Below are 16,802 nucleotides of genomic sequence, written 5' to 3' on the forward strand. Positions count from 1 at the left end.
GATGAATCTGTGCGTAATAGAGATGGAGAGAAGGCTTCTGTGTAAGAATTCACAGGCTGAGCTGATATCGGAGACAGTAGATATAGGAGACAAGTCCTGTGGTGAGATGGCTGTTTTCATTCCCTGCCAGTTTACCCGAGTGAACTTCTCGACTCGCTGGCACTGAGGCAGCTCTCTGAGAATAGCCATAGATGATTGTTATTGAATAATATATATATATATATATATATATATATATATATTCATAGCACAATGAACTAGAAGTTTGTTACATCATGCATTGTGATTAACATTTCCTTGCAAACAACACAAACATGGTTTGAATGGCTGCATACTTGGCTTGCTAAATACCATATTTTCAGGCACGTGTGTGCAATTTGCCTGCAAGTTGTGTAATTACTGGACAAGCCTGACTCGTGGTGTTGGCATGCTGCGATTAGATGCAAACAGCAGAGATCTGTAATCTTATACGTGTGGACATTTTGAATGCCTTGTTTTTTTTGTTTTTTTTTTTTATTTTTTTGTATACCTTGGTCGAGGCTCGTATGAGAGCTAACACACAACTCACAGCAAGGAGGCATGAGACAAGAGGGGCAGGAGTGGAAGGGACAAAACAGTGGGGAACAGACACATTAGGTGAACTGTGGAAGGGAGAGGGATGGGGATGGGACGGGGAACATGGCGAAGAGAAGATGGACATTTCAGGGACTTTCAGGAAGGAAAGCAGGAGAAATGAAGGAAGTGGGCTTGTGTGGATTATCGGGGGTAGAAAAGATCGTGCATTTGGATGGGGGAAGATAAGAGGTGGTGGTGAACAGATGTTTTGAAAGCCTGGAGGGAAGAATGGGAAAGAATAGAGTGAGGAAGTTTATTCCAAAGGCGGGAAAAAGAGGTATGAAAGAGTGAAGATGAGCAGTGATTCGTGATTTTGGTAGTTTTACCAGAAGGGGGTTGTTGGTGGACCTTGAGCGCCCTGTGGAAATGTGGTGGGGACAAATCGCAGAGAGAGCAGGGGGGGCAAGGCTGGAGAGGAGTCGGTAGAAGACAGAAAGACCACCGACCAACCTGCGGTGATTGAGTGAGAGGCCCAAAGACTCAGCTTCATTGCGGGAGATGCCGATGATCTTAAATGCCCTGGTTTCGACAGCGTGAAGCCAAGAAAGGTGGGAGGCAGGAGCACCAGCCCAGAGGGGAGAGCAGTACTCCATCAGGCTACGGACAAAAGCTTTGTAAGTGGTCAGGAGCTCAAGAGGGCCGAGGAAGGACTTAGCACGACGGAGGATTCCCAGTCGCCGACTGCCTTTTGAGGCGAGGTTGGAAATGTGACTTTCCCAGGAAAGGTCATGGCAGATAGTGAGACCTAGAAGCTTGAAAGAAAAGACTTCTTGTGGTTAAAAATTTTGGTTAAAAAAAGATTTTGGTTAAAAAAGAAAAGACTTCTTGTGTACATTTGCTTAATTACACCCACGATGATATCCATGAGTCTCTTGTGCAATTAACATCTTTTCTAATTAATTCAATATATTCCATGTGTACTGTTGGAAGACGCAGCTGAAGACAAGAGAACTCGAGGTAGACCAATAACCACTTTTAGTTGAATATAAAGCGGTGAATGGACTGAGCTGTATGGAATGTTCGAAACTGGCGGCGGGGTGAACAGACGAACACATTTTGAGTTGATGAATTTATTATCAACCTATTAATATCGGGACAAATCGCTCTCACTATCTTGTCTCTCTCTTACCAAGAATCGGCGATCAAACTTTCCAATCAACTTCTTGGGATATCCACGGCAAGAGGTGTGGTGCCTGTAATTCCTTGGCCTTACTATCTCCCAAAACCTTTCGAAGGATGATGAAGTCACCATCTGCATATTCTCCAGAGATGGTCTTTCATTCTTTACCATGGAGTGTGAATTTCAGAACTCTGTCCACTTTCATTTCAGTAAATGTATATTCCCTTCCTGTGTGTGACAAGGATGAACTGATTAGATTTTGGTGAAGATCCAGATCCAGATCCTACAATTGTTTAAGTGATGCTTCACCATTGAGAGATGGGGCCAAACACTATAGATAGCACAATATCTCAAAAAGTTGTGGACGGATTATGACAAAACTTGGTGGATGAGTTGGGTAGGTAACAATAACTCAAGTACATTTTGGTTAAGGCACGGATGCAGATCTGGCCTCTCAATGGGATACAAAACGTAAACTTCAGCATGGTGGTGGTATGTGCTCCACCGAGTGCCGTTCTCGACTTACTGTTTTTCTTCCCCTGCATGCACCTCTCACCCTTGTGTATGCAATTTGGAGGTGTCTCCCTTGATACCGAAGCAGGATTTGTAAGATTAAAATACAAGGTCACATAATCTCTGAAGCAAGTGTTGCAGGCTTTTATTTATTTTCTTATCATTGAACTTGTGGAGAAGCTTGTACAATTATTGTATCAATAACAACATATAGATCAACCCATCATTCGAACATGAGGCTAGTAATCGGTTGGGAACACCTAACAGCTTTTATTTTCCTCTGGTTTACAGGTTTGGAGTTGCCTGCTTGCTGCCAGCTTCCTGGCATTTCAGCTGCTCACGTCCTGATTGGCTGAAAAGGCCTATTTCCTGCCGCTTCCTGTTCCTACTGCTCTTCTTTGTTGTACTCCTGGTCTGCATCTTGGTCCTGCTGCTCAACTGGAAGCACAATGGGCGACCGGATCACGACCTTGAGAGGTATGCATACCTAAAACGCCAAATGAGCCGTCGTTACTCCAAAATCGGTGATGCTTTAATCTTAGCCCCCCCCCCTACAAAAATGTTGGGTTTCCGGTAACATGCTGCTCAATGAATGGAGAAGGTAGGTTGGGATTATTATTATTATTTTTTTTTTCAATGTGTTTAAATGGAAGCAGTACAGTATTTCAGATTCTACATCTTTCCAACCAGTATGCTGATGGTTTAAAAGATGTAGAATCATGAACTTTAACATGTCCGTCGTGAGATAGCAAATTAGGGGTAAAACGGTTTTGTATACACAATTCAGAGGATTAAATGACACCGATTTAGTTCTCTGCAAGGTTTTCTTTAAACAGTGAAGCTGGTCTCAGCAGTTATAGACAGCATATCAATAACATGGCTCAACAGGACATAGGAAGCAACTGAAGAATACCAATCTCCCATTCATTATCCCTGAAAATCTTGTATATTCAGACATTAGACCCTTTCCAGTGGACAATAATCCTAGATTATGCCCTTTGGGGGCATTCATGAAGTATAGCTCCTCAAAATAAGAAACTTTAACCCCCCTACCCCCACCCCTACTAATGCACTGTAAAATTAATCTGCATAATACGGATTAAATAGATAGGGATTAAGAACAAGTTCCCCCAGTATGTGATTGCCCCCCTGTGACATATTCCTATGTTTTTGCATTCACAAGCCAACCATGATGGAGTTGCATTTTTATACCAACAACAACCATAACCACAAGCAAGCCAGGTGTGCCGAACAGGCACAGGCCCCACCTTCCCGGGTTTCGTGCCAGCAAGCCATGCCCCGGAGATAGACAGTTGTTTGGTGACGTCGAGGAGAGATCGGGAACGAATGCATGAGTTTGAGAGAGAATGTAGCTCAGAAATGACCTGTAAGAACAGAGCTTTATGGCTGGCTTTCCTTCAACGTATGAAGAAGATGGCACGATTCTCGTCCTCGTGCTGAGGCGATTTGTCTTGCGTGGTGGAGCAAGATGCTGGCCATTGACTCTTGGCTGATCGCGTGAGACGAACATCAAGGCCTCGTGTACATCACCGAAGAGACAGCGCCATTCTGCAAAGCCGTGGCATCGGTGAGGACAATCGACGCAAGAAGCTGCACGGCAGTCTCTGAGCCTTGGCGTTGAGTATCATCTCACAAATTGCCTGGCGTGTGTTTCCCACTGCGAGAGAGCAGCTTGGTACCATTTTGGGCACGTCCGCACATGCAGGACGAAGCACCTCGATTCCAACTTCCATAAAGACCATCTCTTAGCTTCCCCCATCTAAAACCTCGATCGTTTCTACCCCTGTTAATCCACCCCAAACCTACCTCCTTCAAATTCCCTGCTTTCCTTCTTGAAAGTGCCTGTAATGTCCATTTGTATACCCCGTGTTCCCGGCCCCATCCCTCTCCCTTCCACAGATCTCCTAATGTCTCTGTTCCCCACGGTTTTGTCCTTCCCACTCTCGCCCCTCTTGTCTCGTGCTCCGCTTGCTGTGCGTTGTGTGTTAGCTCTCATACGAGCCTCGACAAGATATACAAAAAATAATAATAATTGTGCCATCGTAACGTGGTGTCCTTCTTCATGCTTCTTCATTCTTCTTTTTCATCCATCACAATCTCGTAACAAAAGTAAAATGTCAAAAGATGTCATGATGGTAATTCGTAAGAGGATTGTAGCATCACAATATGGTGTCATTCATACCTTGTGTGGTTGTTTTTTTTTTGAGATTTCATTCCTCTGTTTTTACATTTATTTTTATTTTTATTATACATCTATTAATCTACCTCTTCAATTTGTTTTGCTCTTTTCAATAACCTGCTCGCTCTATGTCGCTGCAAGTCAAGACAACGTTGTTTTTTTTTTTTTTTCACGGTGGGTATGAAATTCCTAAAAAAATAACACGTTTAGCAAGGCTGGCTGGCTTCCTGATGCTTTGTCTTGGATGTCAGAAAATTGTAGGCACCCATTAACTCTTAATTGGTATTTTGAGAGATATGTTTCCAGTGGCACTGAAAATGTGAACACTACCCAAGGAGATAATGGTTTTAATAAGAATTTTGGGTAAGGATGGTTTGATAGGCCTACTTTATGTAAAAAAGGGTGCTGAATCCAAAAAAGCAGTCTTATTGACCCCACTCAAGACAAAATGACCATTTTAACCCCTTTTTGACCAAATATGACCATATTTGGTCAAATTACGTGGGGTAGGTGGGTTTAATCAGAATTTTAGGTAAGGCTGATTTGACAAGCCTACTTTATGTAAAAAACGGTGCTGATTCCAAATAAAACCGTCTTATTGATGTCGATCAAGACAAAATGACAATCTTAACCCTTTTTGGCCAAATATTCCCTTATTCCGTCAAATAGTGGGTTTAATCAGAACTTTAGGTAAAGATGATTTGACAAGCCTATTTTAGGTAAAAGAGGGTGCTGATTACCAAAAAAGCAGTCTTATTGACCCTATGTTAGACAAAATAACTATTTTTGGCCAAATATGAATAGGCCCCAAGTGTTGAATATTGTTCTGGGAAATATCAATATTTCAAATATTGATACTTGCAAGCTTTCCATTTACCCTTTCAATTTACCACATTCAATTAGTCATTTCCATTATCATCATCATCACTGTCTTCTTCATCCTCTGAATCATCATCAGTAATGCAATCATTGTAATCATCATCCTCATCTACATCTGTGACATCTTCTGGTTCCATGGTTTTAGAAAGAATAGTTGGCATCTGACTGCCAGTAAACCAGAGTGGTACAAAATCTCCGTTGACCTCTTTCCAGCCGTGATCTGTGGGTTGAATGTTCTCTCGTAGATCTCTTCGATGTGCGTGCTTCCAGAGATATGCGACGTAATTGCATCGTGCCAATTTTTGCATCAGAACATTTTTTCAGGGTGGGAGCATGCCTGCATCAAGTCCCTTTATTTTCTCCAATGGACTGTCTGGATCTGTCAGTTTGTATTTCTGTAGGAAGATTTTCAACCTGGCGTCATTCACAGATGATAATGCTCCCTGACCATAGAGTGAACACACATATCTTTCTACAAGGCTGTCATCATCAAAGGCGGTTGTCTCTGAGTATGCTGATGCCTTCAAGATGGAGAGCACTCTTCTGAGCTTTCTTCAATGGCTTCACCTTTCCCTTCCTGAAGAAGGGCGACGTGTAGTCACATCCTGTCAGAGCATGATAACCTGGTAGTGCCTTGCAAACAACTGGGCCGAGGTGGTTTGCCAGCGCAGTAATTTGGACATACCTTCTAGTGTTATCACTCGAATGTCCAAGGTCCATCCACACATTGGCCTTGAGTTGTCTTGAATGATACAGGAGAATGACCATGATATCAGTCTGTTGCATGGACAACAACATTCTGTCCTGGTATTGCTTTTGACAGCATGCTGAGATGGTATACTAGGCTGGTATCTGCCTCCACGTGTGAGCATTCTTACTCTCGTGCCTCATTGTGTTCTACATTTCCTGACAGATGCTGTATACTGAAGACACTGCTCGTCATGTGAAACAACAACAGTCTTTTGTTTTATGATTGGTGCATAATGGTTATGTTTCCATTCCTCCATGAAGAACTTAAAAGTGCAGTTTTGAAATTTGGTGATCTCAATGCATGTCTGAAATCTTTAGGACGTAACTGGTCTGCACCTGTGATGTGAAATGATCAATCATTTGCACCTCTTGCCTGTTGCTCAACACTCTTTATGCTTTTCACATAACTCGCAGACAAAGTGCACTTTCCTTGCCTTTGGACTGCATATGATCTTCAGGACCAGCTCTGCTGCATTCCCAAATGTTACATTCTTCTGATATTGAATTCTGGATTGAGCGATGTCGCCTGCTGTTTCCCATGTCTGTTTAGTAAAAGGAGTTACTGCATCACCATCATGCTCTGTATCACCCACGTGCAACACACACTGCAACGGCACCTCTCCACCATCAGCCATGATGAGGATTAACTTCCTGGGTAGTTCCTCACGGAGCATGTCCCAAAAACATGAACTGTCTTGTCAGCTGCACAGTAAGATGTAGGCCTAAAGCACATGTTATATCATCTGAGCCACTCAAGGAGGTGCTGCCACCTGCAAACAGAAAATGAAAATATAAATTAAAACAATTAGTCTTAACATCATTGTTGATTTTGCACACTGCTCGAAAAGACTATGCAAACATGAGATATGCCCCAACATGGAATTTCAAACTTTTGACCACTGGTGGCCAAAAACTGAACAAAGCGATTGGCCAATTGGTTACTTCTTCATTATATATTTTTTGTCATGATTATCATCAACAGAACATAATATGATGTGATACAATTCAAACGATGTGCACACCTTCAGTACATCCAAACGCGGACCAATAGAAATTGACCAAATATCGTCATAATTTGACCCGAAAGGGTTAAAATGGTCATTGTGTCTTGAGCGAGGTCAACAAGACTGCTTTTTTTTGGAATCGGGACACTCTTTTACCTAAAATAGGCTTGTCAAATCATTCTTACCCAAAATTCTGATTAAAGCCATCTATCTCTTGGAATACTTTTGCAACCTCCTCTCTGAAACTGCTGATGGGATCGTGACCAAACTTGGCTAAAATGATCTTTGTTGCTGGCGAACTGGTCTGTTCATGGCATCCTCCCCCTCCACCAATAAGTAGGTCATCGTAAGGTTTAAAGGTTCCAAATGCACTTGAATTTTGATGTGGTTTGCTCACTAATTTGGAATACAGGAAAACCCTTATCAATCTTCTCTTAAACCAGTTAACCGACCAATGTGAAACTTTAAATATGTGATCAACGACCAAAGTGAAACAGTCTGTTTACAATGACATCATCAGTCACATAGTATGGCAGCCATATTGGATCATTTTAAACATTCAAAAATCTTCTTCTCTGAAACCACTTAAATGATCGATGTTAAACTTTACATTTATGATCGACGACACGTAGGAAATATAATCTGATAACGATAATGTCATTGGTCCCGTGATCTGGCAGGCAGTAGATGTGGATTTATCAGCCAGATCTTCTGCCGAAAGGGTTTCAAAATAAACGATATTGCTCATTTCACAGTTGGCTGGTGTCAGAGATGAGCTGGGGAAAAGTTTTCTGTACCGGTAGCCTTTTCTTCAGGTTCCATGTCCGATTAGGGAGCATGAATGCCTTCCACTTAGTTATTTGTTCGAATGAAGAGCTTGTTGAGTCTGGTTAATGTAAGAATCTCCTGTTTTACCTTGTAATCGTACTCTGATTATGCCATTGCAGGATTTTTTGGGATGCATCCATGTATCCTGTCTGGATTGGTGTCATTGGCTTGACAGGCATGCTAAGAGATCTTGTGTACTCCTTGTAGCACCTGATGGTGACGACCTGTACTGTAACTGAAGGGCAGCCAAATCCTCACCATCAATCTATGGAAGTAGAGTGGAGTCATCTTTTCACCGAGATGCTTGTACAAGTTGATCTTTGCAAATCCATTCACATTTGACCAACCTGACCAGTGGCCTTTCTGGAAATGCGATCTTGTTTATACTTGTTAGAATGGCAGATTACACATTCATCTGGTTGTTTCATGTGCCATACGTTCCAAGTTGTTGCACCACTCACTCCTTCAGGCCGAAGTACTCATTTACTGTGGGGCTCTCTCTGGTGGATCCCTTGGATACCTAAGCTACGTGTAATCTGTTATCAACACGATGCAATCCTGACAATGGGAACTCTCCCAAATGTGGTGATTTCTTCTCAACCCTCTCCTCTAAGCCCAGCTAGGCAAACTTGTACTTACTTTTTGTCTTATTTTTAAAACGACCAACAAGCACAAATGGTCACAATTCGAATACAAAACTGAGCTGACACGATTGGTTTGTAAAGGGAATTAAATTGCTCTTTGTTGAAGCAACAACGTGCTGCACACACACTTTGACGTAAACTCGGCAGTCTTCTTTCCTGCGTCAATAGACATTGGTGCTGCCATGTTGCTTTTATCGGTGGTCATGACCGATAGAACGCCACTTGTGATTGGTAAATTGCACTCATTAGCTTGGATTATATTACGATGTTCTATAATGATTTTTCTGATTCGCCAAATTTGGCACGAGAGTTCATGAACATTTGATTATTCTTAGCTGAGATTATATCCATTTTATTAATTTACTTATTTGCTAACGAGGAATATTTTGCCATGGGGATAAAGATGATTGTAATATTTGTAATAGTTTATTATTATTGTGAAGGAGTGAAGTTATCCCCAGCTCTGTAGCATCGATGGAGAGGCCATGTCCAGACATATTGTAGCCGAATTGGTTGGCATCCATGGGGAGGACATTTCTCCATCGGGAATGCCCCGCTGAGTGCGGTGAGGGAGGTGGCGCCATTGTTGTCGCGTCGCTGGTACCCAGAGGACCACGGGAAGTGACGGCACTTCCCCCAAGCTGTGTGTGCGTGTGCGTGTGCTATGAGTCTTCGATCATGCTTTAAAAAATAATAAATAAACCAAGACAGGCTGGACATCCAGGGTTGCTTCATTTTCAGGTACCTGCAAATCATGGCTGAAGCGGAAGCGACTGATATCAAGGATCCGAGCCTGTCGTTCGGGATCGTAGTGGATTGCGGAAGCAGCGGCTCACGGGTTTTTGTTTACTACTGGCCACCGCATAACAGGGACACTCACAGCCTGCTAGATATCCGACAAATGCGAGATCACACCCGGAGTCCTGTGGTGAAGAAAATCAAGCCAGGTGCATGTAGTCAATTGTTTTGATGACGAAACTCTCCATGTTTTCATGTATCTCTCGTTTCATTCTTATTTGTCATTGTTAAGTGCAATATTTAATGTGATTATCATTGTGTGTTACGTGAGATATTTGAAGCTGGTCATGTAACGGAGGGTCGAGCACGTGTCACCCTGCTTGAGTCGCGTTTGTAAAATCCAAGCGAATTTCCCTTTTCTTGTTTGCAAATACACAATGTTTTGTCCATTGAATGAAATTGTAATGGTGAGTGAGACTTCCGTAATATTGATGAAGCGTTCTCACTTTTGAGGTGTGTGTGTGTGCGCAAACAGGCATATCTACCTTGGCCTCTCGGCCTGAGAAAGCGAGCAATTACCTGCGTCCGCTGCTCCAATTTGCGGCAGCGCACATCCCATTGGAAAAGCACAAGGAGACACCCCTGTACATTCTCTGTACGGCTGGCATGCGTCTGCTTTCACAAGGGTGTGTGTGTCTCATGTGCTCTTCGACATTGGATGACTGCAACATTACTGCTTATCTCTCCCTTGTGTTTGTTAACATTTTTTTTTTGATGGAGGTTTCTGATTCTACATCTAATCATAAAGTTGTAATTCTTATTAGCTTAGAGTTTTAATGAAATATGTACAGCTTTGAGGTTCGTGAAAGAGGACATTGGTGCATTTGCACCCAAATTGAAAGGACACCAGTAGACGATGCCCAAACAACGTGGTACTTCGGATTTGAAACTGGCATCCCAGCATCATTACCTCACATGCACGAAGCGAAAAGTGGGCTAAAGCAATTGGTTCACTTTGTCTGTCTGTCTGTCCACAAACACCAGTTTATGATCAAGGAACAACTTGATTTCAATTAAATGTTATTTTGAACACTAATCGGAAAACGAACCTGAAGTTTAGCAGTACTTTGGCTCTGAATTTGGCCTGACCACATGTGCAGAGTAGTGAGATTAAAAAAAAAAAAAATTCTGTGTACCTGTCTGGCAGTCAAACAAAATTGAAAATCATTCCAAAAAGGAAACTTACTGTTTTTAAGGATGTTATAAAGGACAAAAATAACAGGCACGAATAATTAATGTAATGTGTTATGGCTGTGTTGGACGCTTCATCAACAGCGGTAAACTTCTGAAAAAAAACTTTTCTTTCTTTCTTTTTTTTTCTACAACCTTTAAAATCTCAATGAAACTATATACTTGGATACTGCAGAACACAAATCGCCTTCTTGGCACTTTCAAAAACCTTCCGTTTAGCAGTACTTGGACAAAATATTATGGCATTTTACATCTCAACCAATCGCATTTGCTGCTCACAGACCCCGCCCCCTTTATTTTTTTTTTATTTCTCAAGGCTGCGTGGGGTGACGTGTTCTGTGAACTCCAGTCAGTTATGTACTCGAATAGTAATGCTGACCAGTCCAACCCTGACAATTTGTCAATGTGAGAAATAGATTATATGATTTTGTAAAATGTTCTGCAGTTATGGAATTTAACTGCTGCTGATAAACTGACCGTTTGCACACAGCCTGCAAGAGGCTATCCTGGAGGACATCCGGACAGATGTCCCACTTGAGTTTGGATTTTTGTTCTCAGACTCTCATGCAGAAGTCATCTCGGGCAAGCAAGAAGGTGAGACCCACAGCGGTCCATAGATGAAAGATTTGTTGGTTAACGGAGGATAACATGTTGTAAAGCAAACTATCTCCAAATAAATGTGATTAAATATATAAAATGCCAGTATTCTAGTCTTTATTCCCCTATATGGTTCATTCTTTCCTCCTTCCCCCCACCCCCCCAAACTTCTCTGACTTTTCCTGTTCTCCTTTTCCTTCTCTTTTCTAAGTTTTTCATCTTCCTGTCATTTCACTCTTCATTTTTCGATTTTCATCCACTTTCTCACCAGCTTATTTTGATACAATAAAGCCGTTGCTGCTGACCTGAACCCAACTTGGAAGCACATACCTTCTTGCACTTCTCTTTTCCTTCCATCACCCACCCAACCCGCTTTCTCTCAGAGAAGCAGCTATCCCGCTTTCTCTCTTGTGCCACCCATACCGCATGACCTCTGCTCCACCGATGAGTACAGCCAAAACACGTATGCAGCGCATGGAAGATGCCGTTTCCAAAAGAAAAAAAAAAGATTTTATCTCTCATAACAATGTACCTTGCAATCATTTATTGCCTCACATTTGAGTGCTTCTCAAGTGATTTATTTTATTTTTTTGATGGTTAATATTGATAACGTAATGATTGTAGTATACATTAGAGATGATACTGTTGTGGATTTGGGGGCGGTCGGGATCACGAAGGGAGTTCTCGAATCCACTATCCAGCCGACAAACTGCGGATAATTCCGTGGTATGGTGGGTTGCTAAGAAACCACGGGCGACGTCGAAGACGTTTAATTCAGACAAAGTCCAGCATCTGAATCTATGTCCCACTGTGATTTATTAGATGGCTGAGCGATACCACAAGTGGAAACATTTGCTAATGCCTACCCATAACGAAACGGTGGGGGTGAACTCGCTGCTCTACACACCATGTTTAACCAATGGAAGCTGACAATCGTACAGTTTGGGAAACAGTTTATCCAGTTGATAAAAGGCACATTTTTACAAGGCAGTGGCACAAAAGAAATGTTCTTACCCTGAGAACAGAAGCCTTTCCTATTCAACCACTTCTTCACAGGTTTACAACACAGTTGCCTCAGTCACACAAGGAAGAGAGAGAGATGAGTACGAGTATTTTTCGGCCTCTCGCTCACTGGATGCAAGCCAGCGGGCTGGTGTTGCTCCCAACAAGAGGTGGGGGAGGGGAAGAAAGAAGAGGAGAAAGATTCGGTGTGCATGTGTGGCCAACGTGTCTGGGAATTCTCCGCTGGTTGGGCCCGTTCTCTGTATGGAACCTCTCACTTGTGCTCTCCACCAATCCTCAGCTACGATGCGGTCATCAGCTCATTCTCGTACCACCAGTCTGTTCATGTACATCCCCATGACACGTCTGCTTCGTTCTGCACTTCGGTGTGGGGTTTTATAGGATGTGGGTAGATGTGGCGCTGCGATTGTTCCACTTCTGTCCTGGCAGCAGTGTGGCATTTCCGCGATTCTGCCCCCGCAATCACTGTTGGGGCCAGCAGAGTTTTGCCTAACCATTGGCTTGCCGTACCTCTAGGGGGGACATCCATTGGCTGCGCTCAGGTTCCACAGCGCGACCAGTGACCACACAGGCATTTGGTATTACCGTGCATTGACCAGTGACCACACAGGATCATTACCATTTGGGTTCGGCTGAAAGTAGCTTCACCGTGGCTGGTTTGTGTGGAGACCCCCTCCCGCTGTGCAGTTCTGTGGTGCGTTATGATGTTTCTTTATGACGTGTTGAGCCAGTTTCTCAGTAGATCGCTGACTTTGTAGTGTGATGGTTGAGATTGTTGGCTTTGTTATGTTGTGTGAAGCGTGTTGCAGAGCGTGTATGTCCCCTCCCACCCCTAGTCTGAAAATTGACGAAGGATGGATTTGGATCAGATTTTTGGACTGAAAAAAATCTGATTTTTGGAGGAAAGTCCTCATGGTACTTCTGCTTGGTCATTGACTTCCGGAAGCCTTGCCTGCTCGCTTTTGCCATGCCTGTTCATCTGCCTGCTCACACTCCAGGGGTCTCGAGCAGTATGGCAGCGGCATTATGTGCTTCCACCTGTGGATAGCTCTGGGAACCTGGTGTGGTTCCATGTGAATGAAAATTGTGTACTTGTGGTACCTTGTTTGTCAAATTCTTACATCGTAGGAACACAGGTCCTTGTTCTGCATCCTGCCACGTTGTTTAAACTGCTTCGCTGGACTTGAAAATAAATTGGGCTCATTAATCAGATTAATACTCTGCATGGTGTTTGGACCACATTCAGAATGTTGAGGTAGTAAAAACTGCTCGGCGTTCAGCCATCTGCAAAGCGACCCCTCGTTTCCAGACCTGCTTATGGTCGTGATGAGATGCTGTATACATGACGTTACTAAAACAAGCCACTGCGGTGTGATGTAGCCATTTTCATGATTTCATAAATTATTTTGGGTGGAGAAAGGAGGGGGGATGCTCATGTGAATGACACACAACTATTTGTGAACTGAGACTTATCGTTAACCAAAAGTCTGTTCCCTTTTTCCTGAATGCCCTTTTATTAGGTGTTTACGCGTGGATTGGTATCAACTTTGTGTTGGGCCGATTTGGTCACTTGGAAGAAGGTAAAAGCACGTTTGATTATCGATTATAATATGGATATTATGGTTTTGCTGTTATAGTTATTGCAGTTTGAATCATGTCCGATTTGCATTGTGACTTCACAGTAAACTGTTATCTGTGATCTTTAAACAAATGACTGTCCAGTTCATTTTGTTCTCTTCACCTTTACCAAGTTCAAAACCATGGTCTAATAACTTTTGTCGCTTAAAGCAGATTATTTATGCATTTCCCATCTTTTTGCTTGACCAATGCAGGTGATCCGGAAGTGGATTTGGCTGAAGGGACAGGACAACCTGCTGTGACTCGAAAGCGAACGGTCGGGATCCTGGATATGGGGGGTGCTTCAACACAAATAGCATATGAGGTTCCCAAGAGTGTAAGGTTCTCCTCTGCACAACAGGTTATTCTTTCTTTTCCTCCTGCACTGCTACCTGGCTGCCTGACTGCTGCTGGCTAGCTCGGTCAATCTTGCCTGCCAGGGTGAACACAAATATTTTCTCACCAATTAATCCCAAGGCCTTCGCTTTGTGATGCTTTACCAACTCTTCCAACCTCTAAAATACGTCGTCGTCATTTATTTAAGATGGCTCCTCCATTGTGACAAACCAGAACTGACAGTGTGACAAACATGAAGGGAATGAACAAGCTAGAAAAGGGGGAGGATGGGAGGAAACACTAACTAGCAAGTAATATGGTTGGATTAAGGAAGGTTAATGGGGGGTAATGTAGATCATGGGAAAGAATTGGAGATGGTGGTGTCCTGCTTGCTTTTGAAGTCTTGGAGGGCAGAGTGAGACAGAATAGCCTCTGGAAGGTGGCTCCATAGATGGGAGAAGTGAGGAACAAGAGTTGAGGTGTGCACTCAGCCTGGATTTTGGAAGTTTAACCAGGAGGGGGTTACTGGAAGAACATTGCATCTTGGAGATGCTTGAGAGAGGAGGGAGAAATATCAGGAAAAGGACAGCAGAAACAGAGACCACTGACCTACCTGTGATGTGAAAGCAGCATAACTTGTTTTTTGGCCTTGTCGTGCGTTATTCCAATAATGTTGAGCTTTAGATTCCACATAATCCAGGAAAGACATGTGATGCTGGGGTACCAGCCCCTAGTGGAAACCAGTACTCCATTGAATGACAAAGGTCTTTTAGACTAAATGGTTCTGATTTTCAAAGGAAAGATAAGGATCGACAGAGGATGCTCAATCTGTGGCTGCCTTTGGAGGCCAACTTCTTTTTTTTTGCACACATGATCGAGGCTTGTGGAATTGTTAGAGCAGAGCAGAATGGAATGGACAAATATGGAAATGGGGAAACACCAAGAGTAAAGCAAAGCAGAGTTGAGGTGAGCGTGAGATCTAGGGGAGGGGGAGAAGGACACGTGTGAGCGAACAAGCTGAATAAAAACACAGCAAGAAGAGGAAGGGGAAAGTAGGGATCAAACAGAAAAGGAACAAACCAACCGACAATTAACAAATAAAATGAGGTGAGTTTGAGGGGAGGTCACAATAACCTGGAAAAGGAGAGTGCTTGGTAATGGGGTGATTTGGGATAGAAGAGGTCATGAGTGTGGATGGTGAATGGCCCTCGGTAGTGGTGAACAGCTTGGGTAGTTATTGAAGCCCTGTAGGGAAGAATGGGACTAAACAGACTGGGGAAGTTGTTTCCTCAAGCAAGAGAAAAGAGGAACAAATAAGTGGAGGTGAGCAGTGAGCCTGGATTTTGGGAGTTTAACAAGAAGAGGGTTACTGGCAGACTGTGTGCCCTGCAAAAATCTGGGAGGTGCAGAACCAAGAGGGCAGGGATGAAAGACCAACAATGAGGCAGTAGAATAGATAGGCCACCAACTTGTCTGCGATGCGAAATTAACAGGCCGAGACACACAGCTTTGTCGTGGGAGATCCCAATGATTTTGAGGGCCTTGCTTTCCATGGCATCAAGGACAAGTTCTGAGGCCAGGGGTACAAACCTAAAGGGGAGAGCAGTACTCCATCAAGTTGCGAATGAAGGCCTTGGAGGTAATCAAACGTTCCGATTGGCCGATGGAAAGACCCTGCATGATGAGGGATGCTGAGTCGGTGGCTGGCTTTGGAAGCCATCTTGGAACGATGGCCTGCTCAAGAAAGATCATGATTGCTCATGAGGCCCAAAAATTTCAGTTGACCTCTTCAAGTGGTTTGTTTCGGTAGTAGATGGGAGGGTTTGCCAGACGATCCTTTTGGAGAGACCGGGTGTGTGTGTGTGGGATTTGTCAGGGTTGAAAGATGTATTCCAAGTGTTGAACCAGCTGATTTTTATCAAGGTTTCTGCAGAGAGGGAAGAGGCTGCTGCCTTCCTGTCTGAAGGATGAGAAATGTGGTTGAGGGTGGAATTATCAGCATAGAGATGGGCAGGATTTTCCAGAGAATCAAAGATCATTGATGAAGATGAGGAACAAGACTGGACCCAAGACACTGCCTTGATGAGAGAAGAGGATTTCGTAAAGTGGAGCAAGCCAGCGATTCATGAGAGGAGGTGGCCTTGGATGCCATAAACACAGTTTGGAGATCAAGGCAGGATTCCAGACTGTATTAAATTCTCGAGGTATCTCCAGAGAGATGGCCCTGATGCCATGTCTATGATTGAGGGCTTCCATCCATTGTTGGGAGAGTCAAAGAAGAAGCATGTCCAAGGTGGAATGACCGGGTCTGAAACCGAACCGATGATTTGAGGTCAGGCTGTTGGAGGAAAGGATTTGATGTCAACTGCAATGATAGATTCCATGGCCTTGCTTACAATTGGAAGGAAGCTAATAGGCCTGCAGTTAAGAGGCTCTTTCTTCTTTTTTTCAGCACGTTTGTGTATTTCAGTGTTGTTGGCCAACTTCCAGGCAGATGAAATCTTGCCCAGAGAGAATGATCGAGTGAACAAAGCAGAAAGAGGATGGGTAAGAGCAGCAAACATGTTTTTACGACACGTGCACCGATGCCATCTGGACTTGTCCCAGAATCGGAGTTGAGGTTTTCCAGAAACCTCTCCACTTTCTCAGGGTGGGAAAGACCGTATCTTGGAGCAGTTTGATAGGAG

At 43.4% G+C, this 16,802-nt stretch overlaps 1 protein-coding gene across 9 annotated transcripts in view; it reads left to right on the top strand.

Annotated features, from left to right (window-relative positions):
* The window catches only part of ENTPD4 (ectonucleoside triphosphate diphosphohydrolase 4), a 51,045-nt gene that overhangs the window by 23,679 nt on the left and 10,564 nt on the right, over positions 1-16,802 (top strand). For 7 of the 9 annotated variants that reach the window (XR_015055879.1, XM_085872321.1, XM_085872364.1 and 4 more), the window contains 6 exons: positions 2,540-2,725; positions 9,295-9,500; positions 9,827-9,977; positions 11,033-11,136; positions 13,683-13,742; positions 13,995-14,140. Coding sequence is in view for 8 of the 9 variants with exons in the window: in XM_085872321.1 (XP_085728447.1) it covers positions 2,540-2,725; positions 9,295-9,500; positions 9,827-9,977; positions 11,033-11,136; positions 13,683-13,742; positions 13,995-14,140 (853 nt within the window). In the remaining variant the exon portion in view is untranslated. Of the gene's footprint in view, positions 1-2,539; positions 2,726-8,176; positions 9,201-9,294; positions 9,501-9,826; positions 9,978-11,032; positions 11,137-13,682; positions 13,743-13,994; positions 14,141-16,802 lie in introns of those variants that run through there. The other 2 variants (XM_085872340.1, XM_085872348.1) reach the window with 2 other exon arrangements.

The sequence above is a fragment of the Eptatretus burgeri genome, chromosome 1 (assembly GCF_056783735.1).
Source record: "Eptatretus burgeri isolate ZD-2024b chromosome 1, Ebu_testis_v1, whole genome shotgun sequence".
NCBI classification, from domain to species: Eukaryota; Metazoa; Chordata; class Myxini; order Myxiniformes; family Myxinidae; genus Eptatretus; species Eptatretus burgeri.